Source organism: Maylandia zebra, linkage group LG20 (assembly GCF_041146795.1).
Source record: "Maylandia zebra isolate NMK-2024a linkage group LG20, Mzebra_GT3a, whole genome shotgun sequence".
NCBI lineage: Eukaryota > Metazoa > Chordata > Actinopteri > Cichliformes > Cichlidae > Maylandia > Maylandia zebra.
This window is the reverse complement of record NC_135186.1, coordinates 11,070,903-11,093,166: the sequence shown is the minus strand read 5'-3', so window position 1 is coordinate 11,093,166 and position 22,264 is coordinate 11,070,903. Positions and strand designations below refer to the sequence as shown.

The 22,264-nt window shown below is 38.6% G+C and overlaps 1 protein-coding gene across 3 annotated transcripts in view; it reads left to right on the top strand.

Moving 5' to 3' along the window:
- The window catches only part of ptpn11b (protein tyrosine phosphatase non-receptor type 11b), a 35,112-nt gene extending 14,746 nt beyond the window's left edge, over nt 1-20,366 (top strand). For 2 of the 3 annotated variants that reach the window (XM_076878733.1, XM_076878735.1), the window contains exons 3-16: nt 5,365-5,559; nt 7,724-7,916; nt 8,134-8,253; nt 8,427-8,540; nt 10,677-10,773; nt 10,991-11,070; nt 11,249-11,404; nt 12,436-12,567; nt 13,352-13,506; nt 15,583-15,650; nt 15,760-15,911; nt 16,150-16,250; nt 16,352-16,477; nt 17,702-20,366. In XM_076878733.1, the coding sequence (XP_076734848.1) occupies nt 5,365-5,559; nt 7,724-7,916; nt 8,134-8,253; nt 8,427-8,540; nt 10,677-10,773; nt 10,991-11,070; nt 11,249-11,404; nt 12,436-12,567; nt 13,352-13,506; nt 15,583-15,650; nt 15,760-15,911; nt 16,150-16,250; nt 16,352-16,439 (1,651 nt within the window). In that variant the 3' untranslated portion in view covers nt 16,440-16,477; nt 17,702-20,366. The remainder of the gene's footprint in view (nt 1-5,364; nt 5,560-7,723; nt 7,917-8,133; nt 8,254-8,426; nt 8,541-10,676; nt 10,774-10,990; nt 11,071-11,248; nt 11,405-12,435; nt 12,568-13,351; nt 13,507-15,582; nt 15,651-15,759; nt 15,912-16,149; nt 16,251-16,351; nt 16,478-17,701) is intronic. The other variant, XM_076878734.1, reaches the window with a different exon arrangement.
- The last annotated feature ends 1,898 nt before the right edge of the window (nt 20,367-22,264 follow it).

The following is a 22,264-nucleotide window of genomic DNA, read 5'->3' as shown; positions in this document are numbered from 1 at the left end:
GTAGCCGCAGCTTGTGATCTTGACAGACTTAAACACAGATGTATGCACAAAGAGGTCAAGTGGCCAAGCTGCAGAGACTCACCACCTGCTACGGAAGGTAGGTCACTTTGAACTAAGGGCAAGGAAGAGTCTGTGTAACTTCACAATAAAAACACTTGACAATTTAAAAAAGAAAAAAAAAAGCTGCTTGTTTGCTACCTACTGATCTCACTATACTATATGTTGAATGCAATACACAAAACAAAGTATGAAATTGAGTTAATTGTTTCACTTGAAGTTCATCTAAAACATAAAAACATTTTTAAGTAATGCAGAAAATATTAGAAATGGGAATAAAGGTTTATTTTGTGTTTATTACAAAAATATGACTGTGCAAGCTTGTGCTAATTTTTAGATGAATCGCACAAAAAACCCCAGAGAGAACCAAATGTAGCTGCCTGGAAAGGCCATAATGACTCATGTCTGATTATCGTAATAGTCAGTCTTGGCATCTATAACTATATGAATATTGAGGTCCATCCCTCCCTCCCTGCTTATCTTTCCCTCCGAACATCATCTCCTCGTTTCTCCCCTTTCTCCCATCTACTCTGTTCCACGAGGTGAACATAAGAAGGAGGGGGTCGGACATAGCCGCTTCTCTGAAGTCTAAAACGCTAATAAGAGCTCTTTGAGGGTTTTGAAAATGTAATCAGCTCAGAGTTTCAGAAAATTCAAAGATGGGGAAAGTTTGCGATGGAAAAAGTTTGGCCTTAATTTATATACGAGGCAAACTTTATAAGGAGAAAAGTCTGGTCAAGTTTTCTCCATCATTTTTCATGCTCTTTATAGCCTCTAAAGAACTCAAGGAGAAATTTTAAGGGCAATCTTAAGAGAGAATTTTTGCAGGGCAGATTACCACAGAGAGCGACTGGATTTTCTTCAAGCCTCTGTGTTATGTAATTCTAGCCTGGGTTTACTCAGATGTGTTTCCACTGCATCCATGCTATTTATAGTCAAGTTCAAGTAGCATTTCACCATTTATTGTTGTGGATACCAATCTGTGAATTTTAACTGAATTTGCAGAAGAAAAATATTCACACTATATTTAGTCAGCATGGGGAAAACGATCTTTTCAGCAGGTCTCTGTACTAATGTTCTTTCTCACTTCATGAGATTGCCTGGTTTAACACCCTCCGTTAATATTGGAGACTTAAAAGTTTGAAAAAGACATGCAGGTCAGCACAGAGAGTGACGCGACAGCCGAGACTGCTGTCGGAGCCGTTTTTAGCATTTCCATATACAATACCATAAGGATGCTGTCTACTCATGAATTATTGATGCTTACTTCCTCAGCTCGTGTTTAGACTTCACCTTCCTAATTGCAGTGGAAGTACAGCTATTGTTTAGTCCAGCGATAGCTGTTATGAACTGCCAGTAGTAGAAATGATTGTTGTCCATATGCTCAAATATTAGAGGTTGTCTTTGAGCTTGGATACCTTTTCCTGCTTATGAAAATGTAGGCTGACAGGCAGGTTTCTCAGTTGTTACAAGTCACTCTGCTATGGTGGGTTTTGTTTTGTTTTTTCTCTGTTGGGACAGTCTCGAGATGTAGAAGATGCTTAAATACTGAAATTCTTTTTGGGACATATTTGTTTTTGTCTTTTTTTTTCCCTTTTTTTTTTCTTTTAGAAGTCCGGTTAATAGGGTGTAGTTGTACTGAAAAACACATAAAGAGGAACTGAAGTAGAGGCCAAAACTGTATCAACTTCAGGTTGATAAGTGTATTTTAAAAGAGATTTCTCAGAAGTGTCAGGATCTATTAGTGCAAAAATATTGCTTGGAATAGCTTTAGGGCAAACAAGCAATAATTTATGTCCTAGGCTTTGCAGATGGATAAGTATGTGGTTTTTAAGTAGTCCATTTCTCAGTTGTCTGTGTTTTGTGGACTTCATCTTGTCAGTGTATTAGTTTAGAAAAACTGATTTATATATTATTTATATTTAAAAAACAAACAAACAACCCTTCACTTTTATGCAGTGGTGTGGCTAGAATATGGAGACTAATACTGCACATGTGCAGTATTGTGATCTGGTAGCAGCTCTGGTTGTTAATAAGCTGCAGTTTAACAATGTGGTGATCAGATGTAGAGGAAGTGCAAATCATGTGTCTTTGTGCTTTCACTTGGGTTCCCTCCATGTAAACCGGCGCATAGCATAATCAAGGGCACTGTCATGTTGCATGCTCTCTGTGTTTTCAGCAAAAGGGGATTCTGGTGCAGCTTAAATGCAATTTTAATCAAGCTTTAAATCAAACTTACTAAATTTTACTGTGACTCACTATGTGTGTGTGTATATATGCTGAGTCGGTGAGTTAAAGATTGTAAAGGTTATGTATTTTGTCATCTGACTAAAAGCTAAATATTCTGTATTTTTGGGATAATTTGGTAAATTGGTCAGTAATGTTTGCTGCTCGGGAGCTTGGATCATGCATAGCGTTGTTTTTGTTGTTGTTACAAATGTTTTTAATCCTTCTTTCCTAGTTTAGTTTTCACTCTGAGCTTAAAAAACAAAACAAATAAACAAAATGAGTTGTGTTACTGCCAGTTTTATATTTGATGTTAGGTTATTAGGTATTGAAATTGAGGTGCATTAGTGTACTCCCATGTATGCTATCCTCTCTTTGCATTTTTGCATTGCTCTCCTCACCTTCCATCCGAGACACGAGAAAGCAGGAGCAGAGCATTTAACACGATGAGAAATCGATGCTTCTGATCTGTTCTTTTTAACTGACGTTGCTTTGAGTCATGTGACATGGCTACTTCAACCTTCCATTGTTTTGTTGCAACTTGCTGCTGGATTTCATGATCTGTCACATAAGCTTAACAGTGTTGATGATACATTTACTTTGTTAAATTTGAAGTGCAACACACTGTGAGACTCTGCTGGCATTGAATCTTTTACCATTTTTACCATAACGCTGAAACGTACAGGCATTAAAATCGCAGCGGATCATTTTAAATGGCTAATACAGCCTTTACTGAGCAATCCTTTTCTATTTAGAGTCCATCTGTCACACCTCTTGTATACATCACCTGTGATGTATCAAATGGATTGTTCAGTAAGATGCATTTCCAGGTCACAGGTAGGACATGTTGTTGGACACACTGATTTAGCATTTAAATTGGATAATAAACATTTAGTTGGTTTAATTCTCCTTGACTTTTCATTTTGATTTTCCTGCATGCTTGTTTTTGTTTTTAAATATTTTTAAAATAAATAATCATTTCATTTCTTTACATGTAAATGAACCTGATAAAATGAAGATTAAAAACAGTTTTCAGTTGTTGGAGGGGATCGTATGTGTTCAGCAGCAGTAGGAGACTGTCTTTAGAGTAGCTGTGCATGATGCGTTGAGGATATGGGCACCAGCTTGCTAGCTTTGCACGTAACTGCTGTCTTCTACTGCTGGATCGTTAACCATCCGATGCGTTTTGGAAGTTTTAATCAAATTTCTTATTTGTTCTTCTGCATCAGGATGCGACCTGACATAATTTGCACATTTGCTGATGTACCTAATAATTCATGCTGTATTTGTCAGGTGTTCAGAGTTACTACTTAATGGCAATAAATGTTATGGTTGTGAATGCCAGCAACTGTAATTATGCATGTACTCCTGTCAGAATGGTGACAGTGTTGGTTAATGTGTACTGGAACAGACTGGAGTGATCCAGAAACAAAACAAATTCTGTCCTGATCACTGAAATGACCAAAGCATTTATGACTTATATGGATTTCTTAAACAATGTCAGATTTTGAGAGAAGAGAATGAAAATGTGTTAGGATGCGTTTGCCTCATTACAGAGTTAATGGTGTTAAACTCTTAGAGAACAGGAGGCTTTGGCCGGAGAGTTGAGGAGGGGCCTGTAACGCAGCTATAGACCTGTGGCATCCTGCCAACAGCCACTAATAGAGCCATGAAGCAATTACCAGGACACACTGAGAGAGGGGAGTGGAGGGAAGGATAGATTATGGGACAGATAAATACAAGAATGGAGGATAGGATTAATGATATGTTGAGTGGGAGGATGGAAAGAAAGAAAAAAGGAATGTAAAATTCATTAGCACAACAAAAAAGTGATGGAGGGAAATGGGCTTTGTGCTATTTGATATGACCATTAACTGATAATCATTTTGAAAGAGAGAAGAGACTGCTGCATCTCGACCTGCAGATTAGATAGATGGTCTGTACTGCCTGACTAACTCCCCTGTGGTCCCTAAATCTGGTGGGGGGGGGGGGCGTTGTGAGCGTGTGTGTGTGTGTGTGCGTGCATGTGTGTGTGTTGTCCTACTTAATATGTTTACAAAATGTTTTGTTTCTCTCTTGGGAAAAACTGTTGGACTGAATCACTGCTATGTAAATCTGCTTTACCATTTGCCATCTACAAAGTACATTTATCAGCTGAGGTGTTTTTTTTAGTTTTTTTTTTTTTTTATTTCTTCTTCACTTGCTTTCAGGAAGATGTATTATAGATCAGTACAGCATATGTGTCTGTGTGAGTCAGTGTGCATTCACATTCATATGTACCTATTCAAACCAGCCAGAGGACTTTGAATATGCAAAGTGGTACCAAATGTTTTGTGGCTTATCAGTCTTTAAACTTGCCAGCTGCATGCGTTTCGTTCCTGCAATCACAGTACAGCCTTCCTCCAAATGGATATGAAAACTACAGGATTTAACTAAAAAAAAAAAAAGATCATGCTTGCTGAGAAGATAAGTCAAAAATGTTTGATTTGAGATTAAATGCATCAGTTATTTGCAGTTTTGTGGTGTTCCTAGTCTTAATTATCTTGACATGGCTTATCAAAACTGCTTATTGAATTGTATATTTGTCATTTAAAAGCTTTTGCTATATAAAACAACGTGTTTAAGTTTGAAAAAGCCCCAGTTTGGTAAGTGATACAATTGGTAGATAAGTGCAGGAAAATAAAGGAGACAGGTGAAATGATTGCACTCTTTAGATCTTAAAATAGGAACGGCTTACTTGATAAGCTGGACGATTTATAATTTATATGCATTAATGCTTGGGGGAGGGTTTTTTTTTTTTTGTTTGTTTTTTTTCTTCTTTCTTTCTTCCCCCATCCTCCTCTGACCGTCCTTTTCCCGATGAGCATATACTCTGTATTTGTGTAGGTGGCTGTTTATGTGTTTGGTGCCTACATGTCTGCAGGGGAACCAGTGAAAGGGAAAATTCCACAGAGAAAAAAATACTACTTTGGAGTGAGTCTACTGCTGTTTACAGTCATGATAAATAAATGATAATTGACTGAATTTCCTCTTTTTCTTTTCTTTTTTTTTTTTTTTTTTTTTTTTTTTTTCTCCCGTCAGGCGTAAGGATGAGGTGACCCACATTAAGATCCAGAACACTGGTGACTACTATGACCTGTATGGAGGCGAGAAGTTTGCCACACTGGCCGAGCTGGTGCAGTATTACACTGAACAACAGGACCTCCTGCGCGAGAGGAATGGTGACGTCATTGAGCTTAAATATCCGCTCAACTGCAAGGACCCCACATCTGAGAGGTGCCAGTGCCAAAAAAGAATGAAATAGCCCTTTATTGTCATTGTACATGTAGAATGCCCACACATGCAGATAAATAATATTTGTACAGAGCTAACACTGTGAGAGAAGAGAGAGAAACTTCTGAGGTCAGCCTGATTACTTTTATTAAGACTTATAACTATATTCCTGGCCACAAACGGTTAACTCTTACTGTTATTGCTTCAGGGTGTTACACTACTGCATCTCATCCTGTCAGGAGAAGCAGTTAAACCACCTGAGAACCACCAGTGCAGTGGTAGAGGTCTATGTCAGTCTGTAGGGGGGGAAAAAACACTGTGGGCAAAACAATCTTTTAGAGTCAGGAGCATTGTTATATTATTTGTTAAGTATTATGTTTTTGAGATCTACTTTTCAGTGTAAGATTTACAAGTTGGATAAGAAAGCTGGCAGTGTGGTACAATGAATGAGTACCACACTGTGAATGAGTAGAAATAAAAAGATTAAATATTTAGCTTGATAAGATGTTAAAAGATTAGTATATTGTAAATATATGAAATGTAGTCGTAACTAAATTCAGATATTATGGCTTCAAAACAACCCCTTTCATTCATTGCTACAAGGATGTGTTTTTCATTAATTGCTAATATATGTGGCAATAAATTATTGCAAAGCAAAAACAGAGTCTCAAACAGGGTACTAAATATATATTTTTAAAACAAACAAAAAAAACAACATGGCAAATATCAGGTGACATTAAGTGACTCGTTATAATGATGTCAATTATAATTTGGGCTCAAATCGGCCATTAACTCATTATGTACACAAAAGTGTATAAACATGTTTACACATGCAATACGTCGAGCTAATGCACTACTCTGCACACACCCCAACATTATGCAATTGCACTTCACAGTCACATGTTTAAATGTTACAAATCTTTGAACAAACTAAGTGGGCGATACTGCTGTTTGTTTCGTTTTTTGTTTTTTTTTTGTTGATACTCACCAGATATACACATCCTTCAGAGCGTGTACACAGGTTGGATGCAGCTTTGCACTTCGTCACACCTACACACCTCCTTTGAAACAGGAGACCTCTGCATCTGTTGTATTAATGCTAGGAATCCATGCATGCACTCACACACTTACGGGAAGCTTTTTAGAAAGCTAGGTGGTCATATTTCTGTAATAATTTGCACAAAAATGATAATCTAATACAGTTTTGTGCTGAGCGGGGCTATTTACTCTCCTTTTTCAGCACATCTGCACATTGCAATATGTATATCTAGTTTCTTTTTTAGGTTTTAGAACGACTTGTGATGTATGGTTTTGGTTTATGTGGTTTTTTTCCATTCTACATGCATCTCTTGTCAGAGCTTCCGGCGTGTTCTCGCTCACCACAGGGAAAAAAAAAATGCAGACATGCAAGTTTTTCATCTTAACATCAGTAAGTGAGTGAGGCGGCAGTCATATAAGAGACACTCTCACTCCTGAGTAGGAGTCTACGCTCACTATACATGTATAGACATGCATTATGTTAAAGCCTCAAAGGTACAATATGGAACTTTTCCTTTGAAACAGGAAGCGTATTACTAGTCCTCCCACTCAGTTGGTCAAGTTTTTGGGGTTTTTTTTTTTTTTTTTTTTTTTTCCTTGACTTGTTCTGCCTTACAACATTCACCCAAAGACTGCTTTTAAAGTCTCTATACTAATTGGAGAAAATGATGGTAAACAAAGCCTGACGAATGTTTCAAACCCCCCAAAACTCAAAAATATTAATATGCATTGTGTTCTTGAAAAGGTCTCAACATCCTCAACTTTGTATTTATTGTGTGATGTCCACACAATTAATTTCAGATATTCACCGAAAATATCCAAAATGGGCAGAATTTAGGCGCAGTAGTTAAAAAAATAAAGATAAATTAATAATAGTAATAGCAAAAGGAGAGTAATTAGTTTTGTTTGAATTAAATGAAAACATGTGAATGGTAGTTATAAATGCAGTAATAATGGTCTAGTACCATGAAAACCTGGCAGTCAAACACATGGTCAGGATTTCTGGTTCTCGTGGTGTTCTAGGGTTTACTTTTGAGAAGGCCTCATATTTCACATAACGCCATCTTTTAAGTTTTCAGTCTGCCACTGATCATTGTTTCCAGACTCAAGTTCTCCCACTCTTCTCCAGGTGGTACCACGGGCACCTCTCAGGTCGAGACGCAGAAAAACTGCTCACGGAAAAAGGCAAAGCCGGCAGCTTTCTGGTACGGGAGAGCCAGAGTAAACCGGGAGACTTTGTCCTCTCTGTTCTCACTAATGAGGAGAAACATGACAATGTGGATCGCAAGACCAAGGTCACCCATGTGATGATACACTACCAGGTCAGATATTTAATTCCAGGCCCGCTAAGATCTACTGAATCTTGTAAGGAGGATGTTGGGTAATGTTTGTGGCTTCAGATTGGTGGCTTACAATGCCTACTCATCCTAGTTTAACCTGGGCAGTTTGTATTTTTAAGTAGGTCATGATTTATTTATTTTTTCAAAGAACTCCTCGGGCCAGCTGTGAAGTTGTTGAATTATCGACTTTTGTTTTCAGCAGGACGGCAAGTACGACGTGGGTGGTGGTGAGAGGTTTGACACCCTGGCTGACCTGGTGGAGCACTATAAAAAGAACCCCATGGTGGAAAAAAGTGGCATTGTAGTACACCTCAAACAGGTATGGGAGCATTTGAACAAATGAAAGCATCCAGGCTTTAAAGGCATTAGTTGGGTTCAAATTTTAAGGTTGATGTGAAAAGGTTTCTTGTGTCAAAATAGCTTTCTTTTTTTTTCTCTGGTCTGTTAACTGATCAAATCTTTAATCATCTTGTCCCAACCCGGCAATGACAGCCTTTTAATGCCACGAGGATAAATGCTGCCAACATTGAAAACCGGGTACGAGAGCTCAACAAAGTAGCAGACAATTCTGAGAAACCCAAACAAGGATTCTGGGAAGAATTCGAGGTCTGTACCATTTAAACTTTCACTACCAGAGTCACTCATTCAATTTATATCCTCTATCCTATTAAAATCAATTTAATAACCTGATGAGCTGAGTCATATAGGCTTGACATAACTGGGGGAACTGATTCATGTTATCGTATTGAGTGCCATCTGTAGCCTGTGAGTCCAGCTTTTAACCACTGCAGTATGTTTTAAGAAAGAAGCCTCATTTTTTTTATTCATATTTCATATATGTGACATGTTACTCATACTATATAAAATACATAAAAAAAATGGTACCCATTTGGCTGCTTGTTGTTGATTTTCATCTGTCATTTATTTGTGCAGACTTACAGCTGTGGGTCTTATTTTTCCTTAGTTATTCATTTCTTTGTCTGTCATGGGAAGTCTAAATGTATTTCAGCTGTCTTAAACTTTAAGTAATGAAACTGGCTGAAGCTTAGCTTATCTTGTGGCATGCATTCATCTTCTTGTTATGTCGTTTTCATGCAACTGACAATTCAATAATGTGAACCATTTCTATTACGTCGGGGTGCAGTAGCTAGTTATCTCATATTTATAAGCCCAGTGCTCGTGCAGGTTTGTCTCGTTATTGGTCAACTGCTTGTGGTGAGACTCGGCTTCCCAGTGAATTAAATAGGTTTTTGGTGTGTAGGTTATTTGGATAAGGAAATTAGGAAAACGATGCAAGAATAATAACTAGTCTACCTGGATTTGTATTCATGGTAGGGCTGCCACAAACTATTATTTTGATAGTCGACTAGTCACCGATTATTTTTGCGATTAGTCGACTAATCATTTCAAACATCCATTGAACGTAAAACGTACAGCTTATTGCACCAGCAGCATCTGCTCTTATATAACTATCATTAGCTTACAGCTTTAAGTGTTTAAGGTATGTGCTAACTAAAAATAAAGACAAGATAATAGTTTATTAAATTTTAATGAAATTTGCAGATTGTTTCGGTGAAGTTTAATAAACTCAGCCGTCTGCTCCTTGCTATCTAAAATATAACAGGACACTGGAGTATATTCTCGAGCATCTCACACTTCTGATAATCAGTTGTCTGCTTGACGTTTATTCAGCTGTGTAAAAACTATAACTTTAATCTCAGCCAAACCGATTTACTCAGGAACAAATAAAATACTGAAAAAAGCCAAACAATAACATTTTAAGTTTTCTAAGTGACTTATGTATGTTTAACCTCCTAAGACCCGAACTCTTCCACTGCATGCATTTTTAATTTCTCTTTGATATTTGGGCATATTGGGGCCCGATAAATGTATAAACAAAGAAAAACCTGATTTTTGTTTTTATGAAAAATCAGAGCCACATAACAGTAGTAGTATAATGTCCTCATAAATGGATATCAGGCCGTATTTGAGGTTTACACAGTTACATTCGCGCCTGAAAATGTGTAAAATGTTTATTTTGTGACCCAGAATGAATAATAAGAGTAACATTAAAACTAACTAGCTGCCGCCATTGTTGGAAACTGAGCATGGCCGCGCTATGAATTCTGGGACACAGCTTCTTCTTCTTCAGGGTTTAACGGCAGCTGGCATCCTTGTACATGCAGTGCTGCCATCTTCTGTTTCAGGCCGTTATTACACTCTTAAAGCCTGCTACTTATTCCTGCGTCTTTTGTGATCTTACAAAGCTTCAAACGACGCGTCGACTATTAAATTAATCGTCGACGATTTTGATAGTCGACGTAATCGTGACTAGTCGACTAATCGTGGCAGCCCTAATTCATGGCACACCTGGTTTTAATTATCATTGCAAAGGAAATAAAGATTGATATAATTGCTTGACATATCTATTCTTCAAAAGCAGAGCCGGCCTCTAAAATGAATTTTAATAGGAAGTATAAATAAAGAACTGTGCTGTTAATAACAACTCGTATGGTGAAATGCTTCCTCTTCATTGTGCAATGTGAATGCTGCCGTTTTCCTATTGTTCCACTCCAGAGTGACCCCTGCTGTAGTAAAAGCCCATTACACTGTTAACTTTAATCTAGAGTAGCTCATATATAATTGTCTTCCTTTAAATTTCAGTTCCATTATTGTGGATTTCCTTTTGTTCGAAACTTCCCCCAACTCTGTGTTTCTCTTTGTTTTGCTGTCAATCTTCAGGTACTTCAGCAGCAGGAGTGTAAACTGCTGTATCCCCGGAAAGAAGGCCAAAAGCCAGAAAACAAGAGTAAAAACAGATACAAGAATATCCTCCCCTGTGAGTCACACAGCAGCCTGCCATTTCCTGCCTCTCCAACTTCCTGTGGAAAGTGACACAAATAGACAACATAGAGGCCTAAGCAGAGCATGCAGAGTTTTGCTTTGATGGCTCACAGCCTTTATGTTATGTTTGGGGAGGGGACAAAATCTAGTGTGGTCTCACAAAGCTGTAGACTTTTTGTTGTGTACTAATAGTTTTTACTTTGTGTTTTCAGTCGACACGACACGTGTTGAAATCAGGGAAATGGATCCTGATGTTCCTGGTTCAGACTACATCAATGCCAACTATATCAGAGTGAGTGTGTTCAGCATTAGATAAGACGTGTATCAACAAATGCATTATAAAAAAATATAGTAGTAGTAATAATAATGAGTATTCCTGGGATTTTGAGAACATTTATCTGGTAGCATGCTAGGTTCTCATCTTCATGTGATCATAGCTGCATAATTATCATTCATGCTCACACCCATAGAGTATGCATGAAGATGGACGTTTTGTGGAGGAGGGGAAAGTCTTCATTGCCACCCAAGGGTGTCTACAAAACACAGTCGTTGACTTCTGGAAGATGGTGTATCAGGAGAATTCACATGTAATTGTCATGACCACAAAGGAGATGGAACGAGGACGGGTGAGCAGTTTGCAGCAAGCGTCCCCCAAATATGCAGCTTTATATTTTAGCAGAGGGTCTGTGGGGCAGTGAAACTCTAGTTCCATGTACAAAATACCTAAAGGAAAGCTAATGGACGTAATGGAAATGTCTTACTTTTCCTGATATAATTTTTCTTTTGCTGTTATCTTTTTTTCTTTATCCTGTTTCAGTGGATGGAAGAGAAAAACTGTCAACATAAAAACATATTTCTGATTTAATTTAAAATGCTCACATTTTATGCATTGCCCTATATGAAATACTGGTGGTTTGCTCTCACTCATTTTTGTTCAGCTTTTTCAGATGTAAAGCATTATTAGATGGCTGTAGATTGGTGTGCGGTCATGTAGTAGCAATGATGGCGTGTGTTAAGTTTAGGGGGGAGGGGAGAAAGATGGCTGATATGACATGTAAGCTGATTGAAAAGCTGCTCGAGATGAGCGGGTTCTTTCGATGGTCTAATACTCGTCAGTCAGAGCAGTATTTTTCATTAGAGAGGGCAAATCAAACAGTGTTGGAAGGTCATGCTTCAGGAATTTTTAGTATCAAAAGCTTCATTCCCAGCATTGTAGTGCATTTTTCATTTTATTATTTATTGATTTTTTTTAATGCACACTTTGTGTCTTTTCAGTATCAGTTTGACTGATAAAAGACGTTAATGCAGCAGGCACTTGGGCATTTTTGCATGCTTTAAAATATTCATAGATCTACACACACAGGCACGACTTGCTCTTCTATTTTTGTGTACTTTACACATCAAGTACATCATGTAAATAGATGCTGCATGCACCATTATAAACCCTTTCATACGTCAGACGTATTTAAAACCAAGAAAATAAAAACAATTACAGCAAGATTTGTGCTTATGTTTAAAACTTTCCGCAGACTTAAAACCATAGATATCTAAGCTTTGAGTTGAATATTAAGAACTACATCCATGTTACCCTTTGCTGCCAAACAGTCACCTTTTAGGCTGGATGGAAAACTAAATCCTACTTTTTGCTCTGATTTAGAACAAATGTTTCCGTTACTGGCCAGACCTTCATGCCACTAAGGAGTTTGGAAAAGTGCTGGTGAGGAATGTGGACGAGCGGCCAGCACAAGACCATATCCTGAGGAAGCTGGAGGTGACACGTCTGGACCGGGTAGGGAACGCTCTATTCCCAGTCTGAGCCGACCCACTGACCTGAGGACAAATTATCTCACACCACACATGCACATGCTTGTGTTTGTACACTATAAGCTTGCACTTGTGGATTCACAGATCCACAATCCAGTGCTCATGCTCAGTTTTCTTGTGCTAAATACATAAATAAATAAATCTTTAATGCTGCGTTTGGCGCGTGTATACAATAATAAGCAAAAAGTTCAGAGTGCCTGCTTTTCTTTTTTCTGTGTTTATTAATGAAAGCTTAGAGGCTGTTGCTTTGATCAGTGAGGAACACTGAATATTTCAGGGGTGATATTTGGACACACACACACACAGTCTGGATGTTAGGTGGGCTATAGCAACAGAGATGGAATATCCTCTGTTAACTTTTATTACAGTTCTTCTTTAAATGGGTTAAATTTTGATTCGAGTTTTTTCTTTTCATTTCAGTCTAGTTCCAGTTAGTTTCCAGAATAGGTCTGTATGTTTCAGTTCAGTTTTTATTCAGAAGAAATGTGATCAGAAGCACGACGTAGGCTATTCAAATAAGGTGTGACAACACAAACAACACTTTGGTTTATTGAGAATTATGATGTTATTTGATTGTGAGTTTCCATTAACACAGTCTCATCAGGCTGATTTGGAGAGGAAATGTCTTAGGTTCTAGGAATCCTTTGGTTTTCATTTTCCGATAGCTAGTTCTGTTTTTTTTGTTTGTTTGTTTTTTGTTTTTAAATCGTTTTTTGGTAACTTCACCTCATCATATTTGTCACTTATAGAAGGAGCCTGTGAGGTACATCTGGCACTATCAGTACCTGAGCTGGCCAGACCACGGAGTGCCCAACGAGCCTGGAGGCGTCCTCTGGTTCCTAGAGGAGGTCAACCGCACCCAGAGCACCATTCCACACACTGGGCCAATTGTCGTCCACTGCAGGTATGACAAGGAAGAAAATGGACTATTTTATTATAGGATGCTCATGCAACTTCACTAATTCTGGGTTGGGATTATAAAAAAACAACAACAAAGAGATCGGTTTCTCACACTGACAATAACAGTTATGTTCTTCTGCATACACATACATAAAGCACTTTGTTAGAAGCATCTGCTGTTGTGGTTGTTTTTTTTTTTTGTTTTTTTTTTATATGCAGGCATCCCATCAGCCAGTGATGTACTGAAAGATGAAAGTCTGTTGATATCAAAATGGTGCGACTGGCATCTCAGTGACTTGTCTGTGATAGCACTGTCGGTACTGGGCAACTGGTTTGACTACTTTTGAAAGTGCTGAACTCCTGGTGGTTTCTACAGTTTACTCAGAGTGGCTATAAAAATATTGATGACTGCTCCTTACAACTGGAAAGTGTCCCAGAATCAGAAACCTTTAGTTCAGCATCAGGTTTAATTCCTTGTAACCAGGAACTGAAATCTGAGACTTAACAAAAAACCCCCCCAGCTTGTTTGATGAATATCCATTTGGAGTTGTGGCCAAATTTTGACATTAATACCAAGAACCTGGGAACCCTACCTGCTGGTTAAAGTCTGCACTTGGTATAGTGGCATATACACTTTTGGCCTCTTAATGTGAGTTGGTCATAGTTTAAATATAGTTTCATAGTTGAAACTAAAGCTGGCTGTGTTTGTGTTTACATATTTATTTATTGTTTCCTTTTACAAGTTTCATTTTACTTTCATAGTCACAAAGAGTTAGTCACAAAGCAAGTTCAAAGTGGTTTTGTGAACATGAGGAAGAACATTGGACTTCAGCAGTCTGTCCAGCCACCAGATCAGCAGAATCCCTTTGAAATGAGCTAAAAGTGCAAATCTACACAATGTATGTCAATCAGGCTGGCCCCAGCTGAAAATGCTCCTGTGGTTGTAAGGGTTAATCGTAAGCACCTAAATTTCACCAACTGAATTTGTTTAATTTTTTTTTTTTTTTCCAGTTGGCCACTTGGGTGTGCTATGATTAAGGTTTATAATCTGGAGTTAAGAACGCCAGTTTGGTTAACAACTTGTCAGTTTTAATTTTCATTTTAATTCGGCCGATATAGTGTGACCACAATGTGGTCGGCCACAATCAATGTCGACCTCCGATTAAGTCCCAAGCTCGGTGTTCGTTCAGAAATGAAGGTTTAAACACACACACTCTTAATCTCGCTGAATATAACTAAACATAATAGGTAATTTTGAGGGCCTAACTATTAAAAGTCTGTAGAGAACAGGCAGCTGTTTGATCTGTTTTTAATGGATATATCAAAACAAGCAACACACACATTGTTGCGATAAATGCAATGTCTTGAAAAAAAAATATCCCAAATTAATTAACATAAAAAACTTTTTTAAAAATTCAGACGTACAGTTTTGCACACACACTGTGTCTATTGCGTTTGCAGACATGTTGATACCAAATGTTTTAAACAGTTTTTTTTAGTGTGGTATTCTTTCTCTTAACACACCCATCCAAACATGTACTGTAAACACAAGGACAACACTGACCTGACTCTTAAACACAGCGGTCAGCTGGCTTCAGATAAATCCGCCTCTATAAACAGAGATGTGCTTATGCACAGTCTGTAAGCAAGGACCAAGATAGCAGAAGCCTTCTGGTTGTCTCAGCACTGTTTACCAGTCAAGTTTGAGCGGGGTTTGGTTTCATGCAGCTCAACAGTCCATATTCTGGTTTTGCAGTCAATTCAGCAGTTTGTCAGCACATTTTAAGCTTATCTGCATTTGTAAACAGTGGGCCTGATTTCTGCTGACTACTTTGAAAGCACCACAATTGTCCATTGCCTTCACGGTCTACATCAGCAGACATTAATGGTGGGATTGTTGATGAAAATTGTTGATTTTTTTTTCCCTTAAAGCAATAAATGGAAATAAAAACAAGTGAAACCTCAGCTTATACTTGTGTACTCAAATATTCTCATAACTGTTTTTCACCTGGATTCTGATGCTTTTCTTCAAGTATTGTAGCTACACATGGTTTTAACCTTAAACTTCTTCTTGTTAAAGTGCAGGCATCGGCAGAACTGGCACAATTATCGTCATTGACATCCTTATCGACATTATTAACCGCCAAGGTATGAGGCTCAGATATGAAACTTTCTGGATTGTGAATCCTTTACTTTTTAATAAAGATATATATCTTTGTGCTTCAGTTCTGCTAACATTTGGATCTGCGTGTTTTAGGTCTCGACTGCGACATCGATGTCCCAAAGACCATCCAGAGGGTACGGCAGCAGAGATCAGGCATGGTGCAAACAGAGGCTCAGTATAAGTTCATCTACATGGCTGTGCAGCAGTACATAGACACAGTGCAGAAGAGACTGGAGGAGGAGCAGGTAATTGGCTATATTAGTGTTTTTTACTGTATTAAAACATTAGATTTTTGACGGAGCAGTGAAGCCGTATAAAGTCCGTCAGTTACATTTTAAACGCTAGAGCTGAGAGGCAAATCATCAGCATGTCAGCTGGTTAGGCGTGTTTACCACTTGCTCTTTCACTGCTGAATGTGGTTACAGTTTGAGATTGAGTAATTTCAGTAGATGACAGATTAATTTATTTTTTGTCACTTTTCAGAGGAATAAGATGACAGAGAGGGAATATTCCAATATCAAATATCCCCAGATGACCAACTCGAGGTCCAAGCACAACATGACCTCCTCACGCTCTTCTTCTGTGTAAGTCCATCAGGCATACACGTGTTAAAAAAATGTCATCATAGGACTTAAACAGGGTTTGACAGTGGGTTCATTTTCACAGCGATTATTTTCTCTTTTAGGCTGACAAACGACGATTCATCAAGCGTATACGAGAACATAAACTTCAAAAGCCCTCAGACATCTTTCAGCAGTAATACCAGGAGGTAAAATCGGCGCCGTGGACCTCCTCTTCTGTCTGCCTCTCTGTAAGTGTCAATTTTTATTTCCATGTTTCTCAGAGATCCATCCTTTAAGCTAGGAAAAAAAAAGCCCAACATTGTTTGTTTCATTGTTTCCTTTTCCTTCTGCCTTAGTCAGTTTAGAAAACTACCACAAGCATTTCTGGTTTCACGTGCTGGATTCCATTAACAGTAAATGTAGCTTTGGGTGGAAAAAACAAAACAAAACTAACTTAAGCCTGACGTGTCAGAAAATGTTTCCCCTAAAATCAAAGCTCAAGGTGTTCTTCCGCTGATGGCGGAAAGTTCTGTTTCTTCCAGTGTTGAATTAATTTTCCGTGTGTAAGCAGAAAGGTACTTTTCCTATATTTTTTTCAGTTTTAAATTATAGGTTAGCCAGGAGCAGCTGAGTTGGCTTTAAAGAATACCAGTGCTCCCTTTTTTTTTTTTTTTCTTTTTTTTCTTTTTTTTTTTTAAGAGCAACAAAAGACTGAATTTAATTTCAAATTATAATGAACCTCAGTTCTCACACTGTCATTCTTTTCTGTCATGGTGACTAATATAAGCACCAAGACAAGGAACCCAGCAGTGTTACAGGGAATGAATCATGACTTTGATTCTGGGGTCACAGGCACAAAACGTATTCTGAATACAGCATTGATTACAGTTGAATGTATTTAAAATGCATTAATTGAATGTGGCGTGTTGTTTCTGGAGGACTTCTGTCAGATATTTTTTAAAATGCATAACATAAAAGACTAACTACCATTCTCCTCAGCGCCTCTCCGTCTTTCTTGGCTCAAACTTTGATATAAATATGGAAAAGATTTAATTTTCATGGGTAGTTTCAAATTTTTAGCTGTGCATCAGTGTTTACGAGCGTGTGGTTGGAGGCGTATATGATTGTATGTAGAAAGTATTAAGTAAGTAATGGGTGCACTTAAACCTGCACCTATTGCTGCTTGATGTGCAGCACTCAACAGGGAATGTTGAAGAGCAGCATGATGGATCAATAAATTCCTAAATATCAAAATGTCCTGAGTGAAGTTATAAAAATCTAATTAATAATAAATGAGTAAATAAGATCCCTGCCAGAAAGACTGAGGACATGTTTGTGTAACTTCAGTGACGCTTGAGAACAGCGTCATTATATTTATTTTATAATTTCGATCTGATTCGAGCATCAAGTCATGAAATGTAAAATCCAAACCGTACTTGGTCTACATGTCTGTGTTTCTTTCACTTTCTCAGCTCCTGAAAATCCCTTGGGAGGGTGGGGGGGGCTCCACACTCGGTACACTCCACATCGCTGGATCTTGGCGTGGACCGAAAGTGGCGGGCTGATGTGTCTGCTGCCACCGTCCTGCTGGACTTCTGTCTGTCCGGACTTCTGTGGAGTCCACAGCATAGTGCTCTTACTCAGGCCCCCCACTTCCACTTGCCCTTTTTCTTCCCTCCTGTGCTAATGCTTCTCCCTTTCTTAACCAGCACAAGTGCCTTGTCACAGGATGTGTCTGTAATCTAGCCAACCCAAACCCACTGTTACTCTGCAAGTCTACATGAGGGCGAAAAACAGTTTTCTCTTAGGGTGACAGATATTAAATGTGGAGCCCGGCCTGGCCTCAAGTGAACGTAGCTGTGTGGGACTAAGGGAAGAGGTCAAAACTAAGCCGTTTGTCCGCACGCTGCCCCGACTCACTCGGTTATCTCTTTCTCAGTCTTGGCTGCTTGTCGTCTAAATTGGATTCCAAGACCGTTTTTGCTGTGTTCTGTCTGTCCAGCTGTGGTGGTTATTAATGTGGCCGCTGAGTGATGGCAAGGGCAGTTGCATAACCTGCTTCATGACCCCAGTCACAAGACGGGCAAGCAAGTCCCCTCCCTCCTTTGAATCTTTAATGAAGTTGTCTTTTTAAGTTGTGAAAGTGAATAAATTTTATTTAGATATGACTGATTATCAAAGTTTTGTATTGTGAAGGAGTTATATATAATCTCACTAGCTGCAAATGCAATCCACTGTTCTTTGACAATTTTGGAGGTGATTTGTTTTCGCTGTCGGGACAAAACCCGTCTGCCCCGACTGTCTATGAACGTGAACATGACCTCCAGTTAAAGAACAGTCATTCATGAAAACTAGGGCTGTTCTGTCCATGAAGTCATTTTTTTTCTTTTACTGATGTTGGTATAATGGTTATGTTTTGATGTTTATTTAAATATATATTTATAAAGATGCGCTGTGGTGTAAGAAATCATTCTTAGATATTTGAAGTCCATATTTGACAGAAAACTGGGTGGAAAGGATTCCTGAATGGACGGTCGGAGTCGTGCTCAGCCGACCGCCGTCTCGCAGCTTAGTTTGACTGGTCGTCCTTGTTAATCAGCGGGTCTGATGCTGTTCAACATCTGTCAGGGGGTAGATTGTCACAAGGAGACAAGGGAAAGGGGGGCGATTACAGTGAGGCAGATGGCCATCTGGCCCACTGTAATCACCCCGAGATTGAAGAATAGATTTGTCTCCAAAAAGTAATTTAGAAGATGGCCGTAATCCAGGCTTGATGATAGCAGAGAGAGTAAGCTGACGTCACTGATGTGATAAGGAAGACAGCAGTGCCGCTGTGCAAAGGGCTGTGCAGCAGCTTGTTGGCTACTTTTAGCCTCAAGAAGCAGCACCAAAATATCCTGTGCAAACAGAAGCGTAGAAATGTTGGAAGTCTGTCCTAGATGGTTTAAACCGTAGTCACTCAATGTCCTGAAAACCCCCCCTTTTTTTTTTTTTTCTTTTCTTTTTTTTATATAAAAAACCCCCAACAAACTACTGAATGTCTGACCGGTGGAACGTACCCTTGGTAATATGTTCAGTCCACTTTTTTCCTATTCAAGCATCAAAATAAAAGCGTGACTGCGTGGCACTCGTTCACACCGTTCGTCTTTACAGCTGGACTCCCGCAGGTGCAGCTTGTGATTTAATGTTATTTTTGAAATGAACACAATTTATGATGCAGCCAAGCACAATCAAGTTCTTCTTTCTTTAAATGGTTGACTCTTATGTGAATAAAAGCTCTGTTTTACATGAATGTCGGTGAAGGCCCACAGGACGTCTGTGGGTGAAGAAAATGCTGCACCACTTGTTCGTCCCTTGAATTCGAGCACTGATGGCGTGTGAATCCTCCTGTTTTTGTTTTTCTCTTCATGAACTGTGATTTATGTCCAATGAATGAGACTTGTTGGTTTGTTTTCTTCGTCCTGCGCTGGGATAATTTTTTTCTTTCTTTCTTGTATTTTTCTTCTGCCTCTATTGGTCAGATTGTGTTTATGATTTGGTGAAACATCAGTACTTGAAAGTGTGAAACTGCTGAACCTCAGGCTGTGTGGATGTTCGTCAGCTTTTTTTTTTTTTTTTTTTTTTTTGTAGTGCACTAAATTTTTGCCATCAGTGTTTATCTTTTGTTTTTTGTTTCAGATTGTATAGTTTTTGATTTTTATTTGTTCTTGCTTTTTTTGTACCTTGACTTTTTTTGTAAATCTGTAATTTTACCAATGATAAAATTCAGGCTCTGAGTTGTACCAGCGCACACAGAGCTTTGCAGAAGTAATGTGGTATTTTCACTCTGCTCGTCATCTTACACTTACTTGAACATGAGTTCAATGTGTGTGCATTTCGGAGGTTTTTTGTTTGTTTGTTTGTTTTGTTAGTTTTTGTTTTTTCATCCCCCTGTTCCTCTGATTGCAGTAAACCCGAAATGAGTAGTGTCGTTCAGTGGAAGCTTTTCCCTTTTGCTCTTTTTCTTGCACTGGCTCCACCCAGACGCCTTGTTTTTTGCTGTATAGACTACAACGGCTGACACGATGATCTGTCAGAGCAACAAAATGATTTATCATAGTTTAATAAAAATCTATGATGGCACTATATAAGGTTAAATGTTTTCATTTGATTTTATGTTCTTTTAGTTTGTTACTTCAAAGGAGAGAGAATCTTTCATTCTACAGTCACGTCATATCGGTACGTTTCATAAAAATAATCGGGTCTTTACCAAGGTCTTCATATCATTTAAATACAGTCTCAGGTGTGAGTGTGTGAATGTGTGAGACTCATTACAGCTGCTTAATTATTTACAAAAATAAGCCAAAGTGCAGCAGTGTGTGGAAAAACTAAGGACTTGCTGCTTTCAAAGAAGTGAAGAGGGTAATGTAGCAGCTAGGTGCTGCTAATCAAAGGCATTTGATTTACTGATTATCCAGAAATGTGAGCATCTCTGCATAAAGGAAAGAAGCAACTGCTGTTGGGAAGGAATATGTAGCTACTTCCAAAAACTCAAACTTCCAACGTTCCAGACTGGGATTATTTATAAGTGGAAAAAACATTTGGGACAGGTGCCAGTCTGTCTTGGAGTGGACGTTTGAGCAAATTCAGACTGAGGTCAAACCATGCAGTTCTAAGAGAAACCACGACCAAAGACATGAGCGCTACGTTTCAGGCCTGAGTTGATGTTAAAGTTTATGATAGCACAAAACTTTGGAACTATGAAAAAGTTGCTGGGAGAAGGCCTCCTTTCTCCTGTGCACAGTACAGTAGTTTAGGTTTGCAAAGCTGGATCTTAGCAAACCACAAGACTTCAGGAACAGGACATATGAGACCAAAGTGAAGATGTTTAATGCACAGTGCTATGTTTAACAAAAACACAGCCCATGAGCACAAACACCTCACACCAGCTGTCAACCATGGTGGTGGAGAGGTGATAATCTGGGTTTTGCAACCACAGGACTTTGGCTCCTTGCAGTCTTTGAGTCAACTATGAATTTCTCTGTATACCAAAGTATTCAAGTCAAATATGACGCCATCTGTCTGACAGCTAAAGCTTTGCTCAAACTGGGTCATGCAAAAGGAGAATGATCCCACTGTAGCAAATCTGCTACAGACTGTCTGAAAAAGAAAAGAATCATCGTGCTACAATTACCCGTCAGAGTTCAGACCTCATCTTTGGGTGGAACATTTATGCTGTACCTAAACGAATGCCCGCAAATCTCAATGAAGTGAAGCAATGTTGTAAAGAAGAGAGTGGGCTAAAAATCCTCCACAGTGATGTGAGAGTTTGATAAAGTCTTACAGAAAATCATTACTTTAACTTTTATTGCTGCTAAAGGTGGTTCTACAAGCTACTGAATCATGGGCTGTGCTAATGACAAGCTCATACCTTTCTATGCTTAGTCACTCCATTTGTCATTTCATTTGGTAAAAGCTTTACAGCACGGTACTGATCACCAACCTGCTCGTACTAAAAGCAAGGCAGGAAAGACTGAAAAAACACCAGTGTTTCATGGTTGAAGTGGCTTAAAGAAAATGTGCTTTAGAACTCCAGAGCAAATAAAACAGGCGATGAGTGTGAAATTAGTGCTTTCCTAGCTGAATTTCAACAAGCTAGTTTTCTTTTGCTGCCTGTCACAAGAAAATTGGCCGTTCAAATCTGCTTTATTGGAGGCAGGCATTTATAAAAGGCTTCTTTATAGGAAATGATCAATTTAAATGTAGAGAAGTTTATTTCCAACTAACAAGAACTTATTAAGAAGTATTTATTTTGACTTCCTTTTTCTATTTAGGGGAAACTGCTTCGAGGCCGTGATTCAGCACCTTTCTCTTTCGCCTGGATTTATTGTTTAACCACATTTACCGGCAGCTTCAGCTGGTACTTGAGGAAATTCTCCTTTTATGGCTTCCTCTAAATGAAGCTCGAATCAACATAATGCTCTTATCATCCATATGCCACGTGTGAGCTCTGGAAAGCCCCCACAACCTAACTTTTTCCGTCATGTCACACAGAA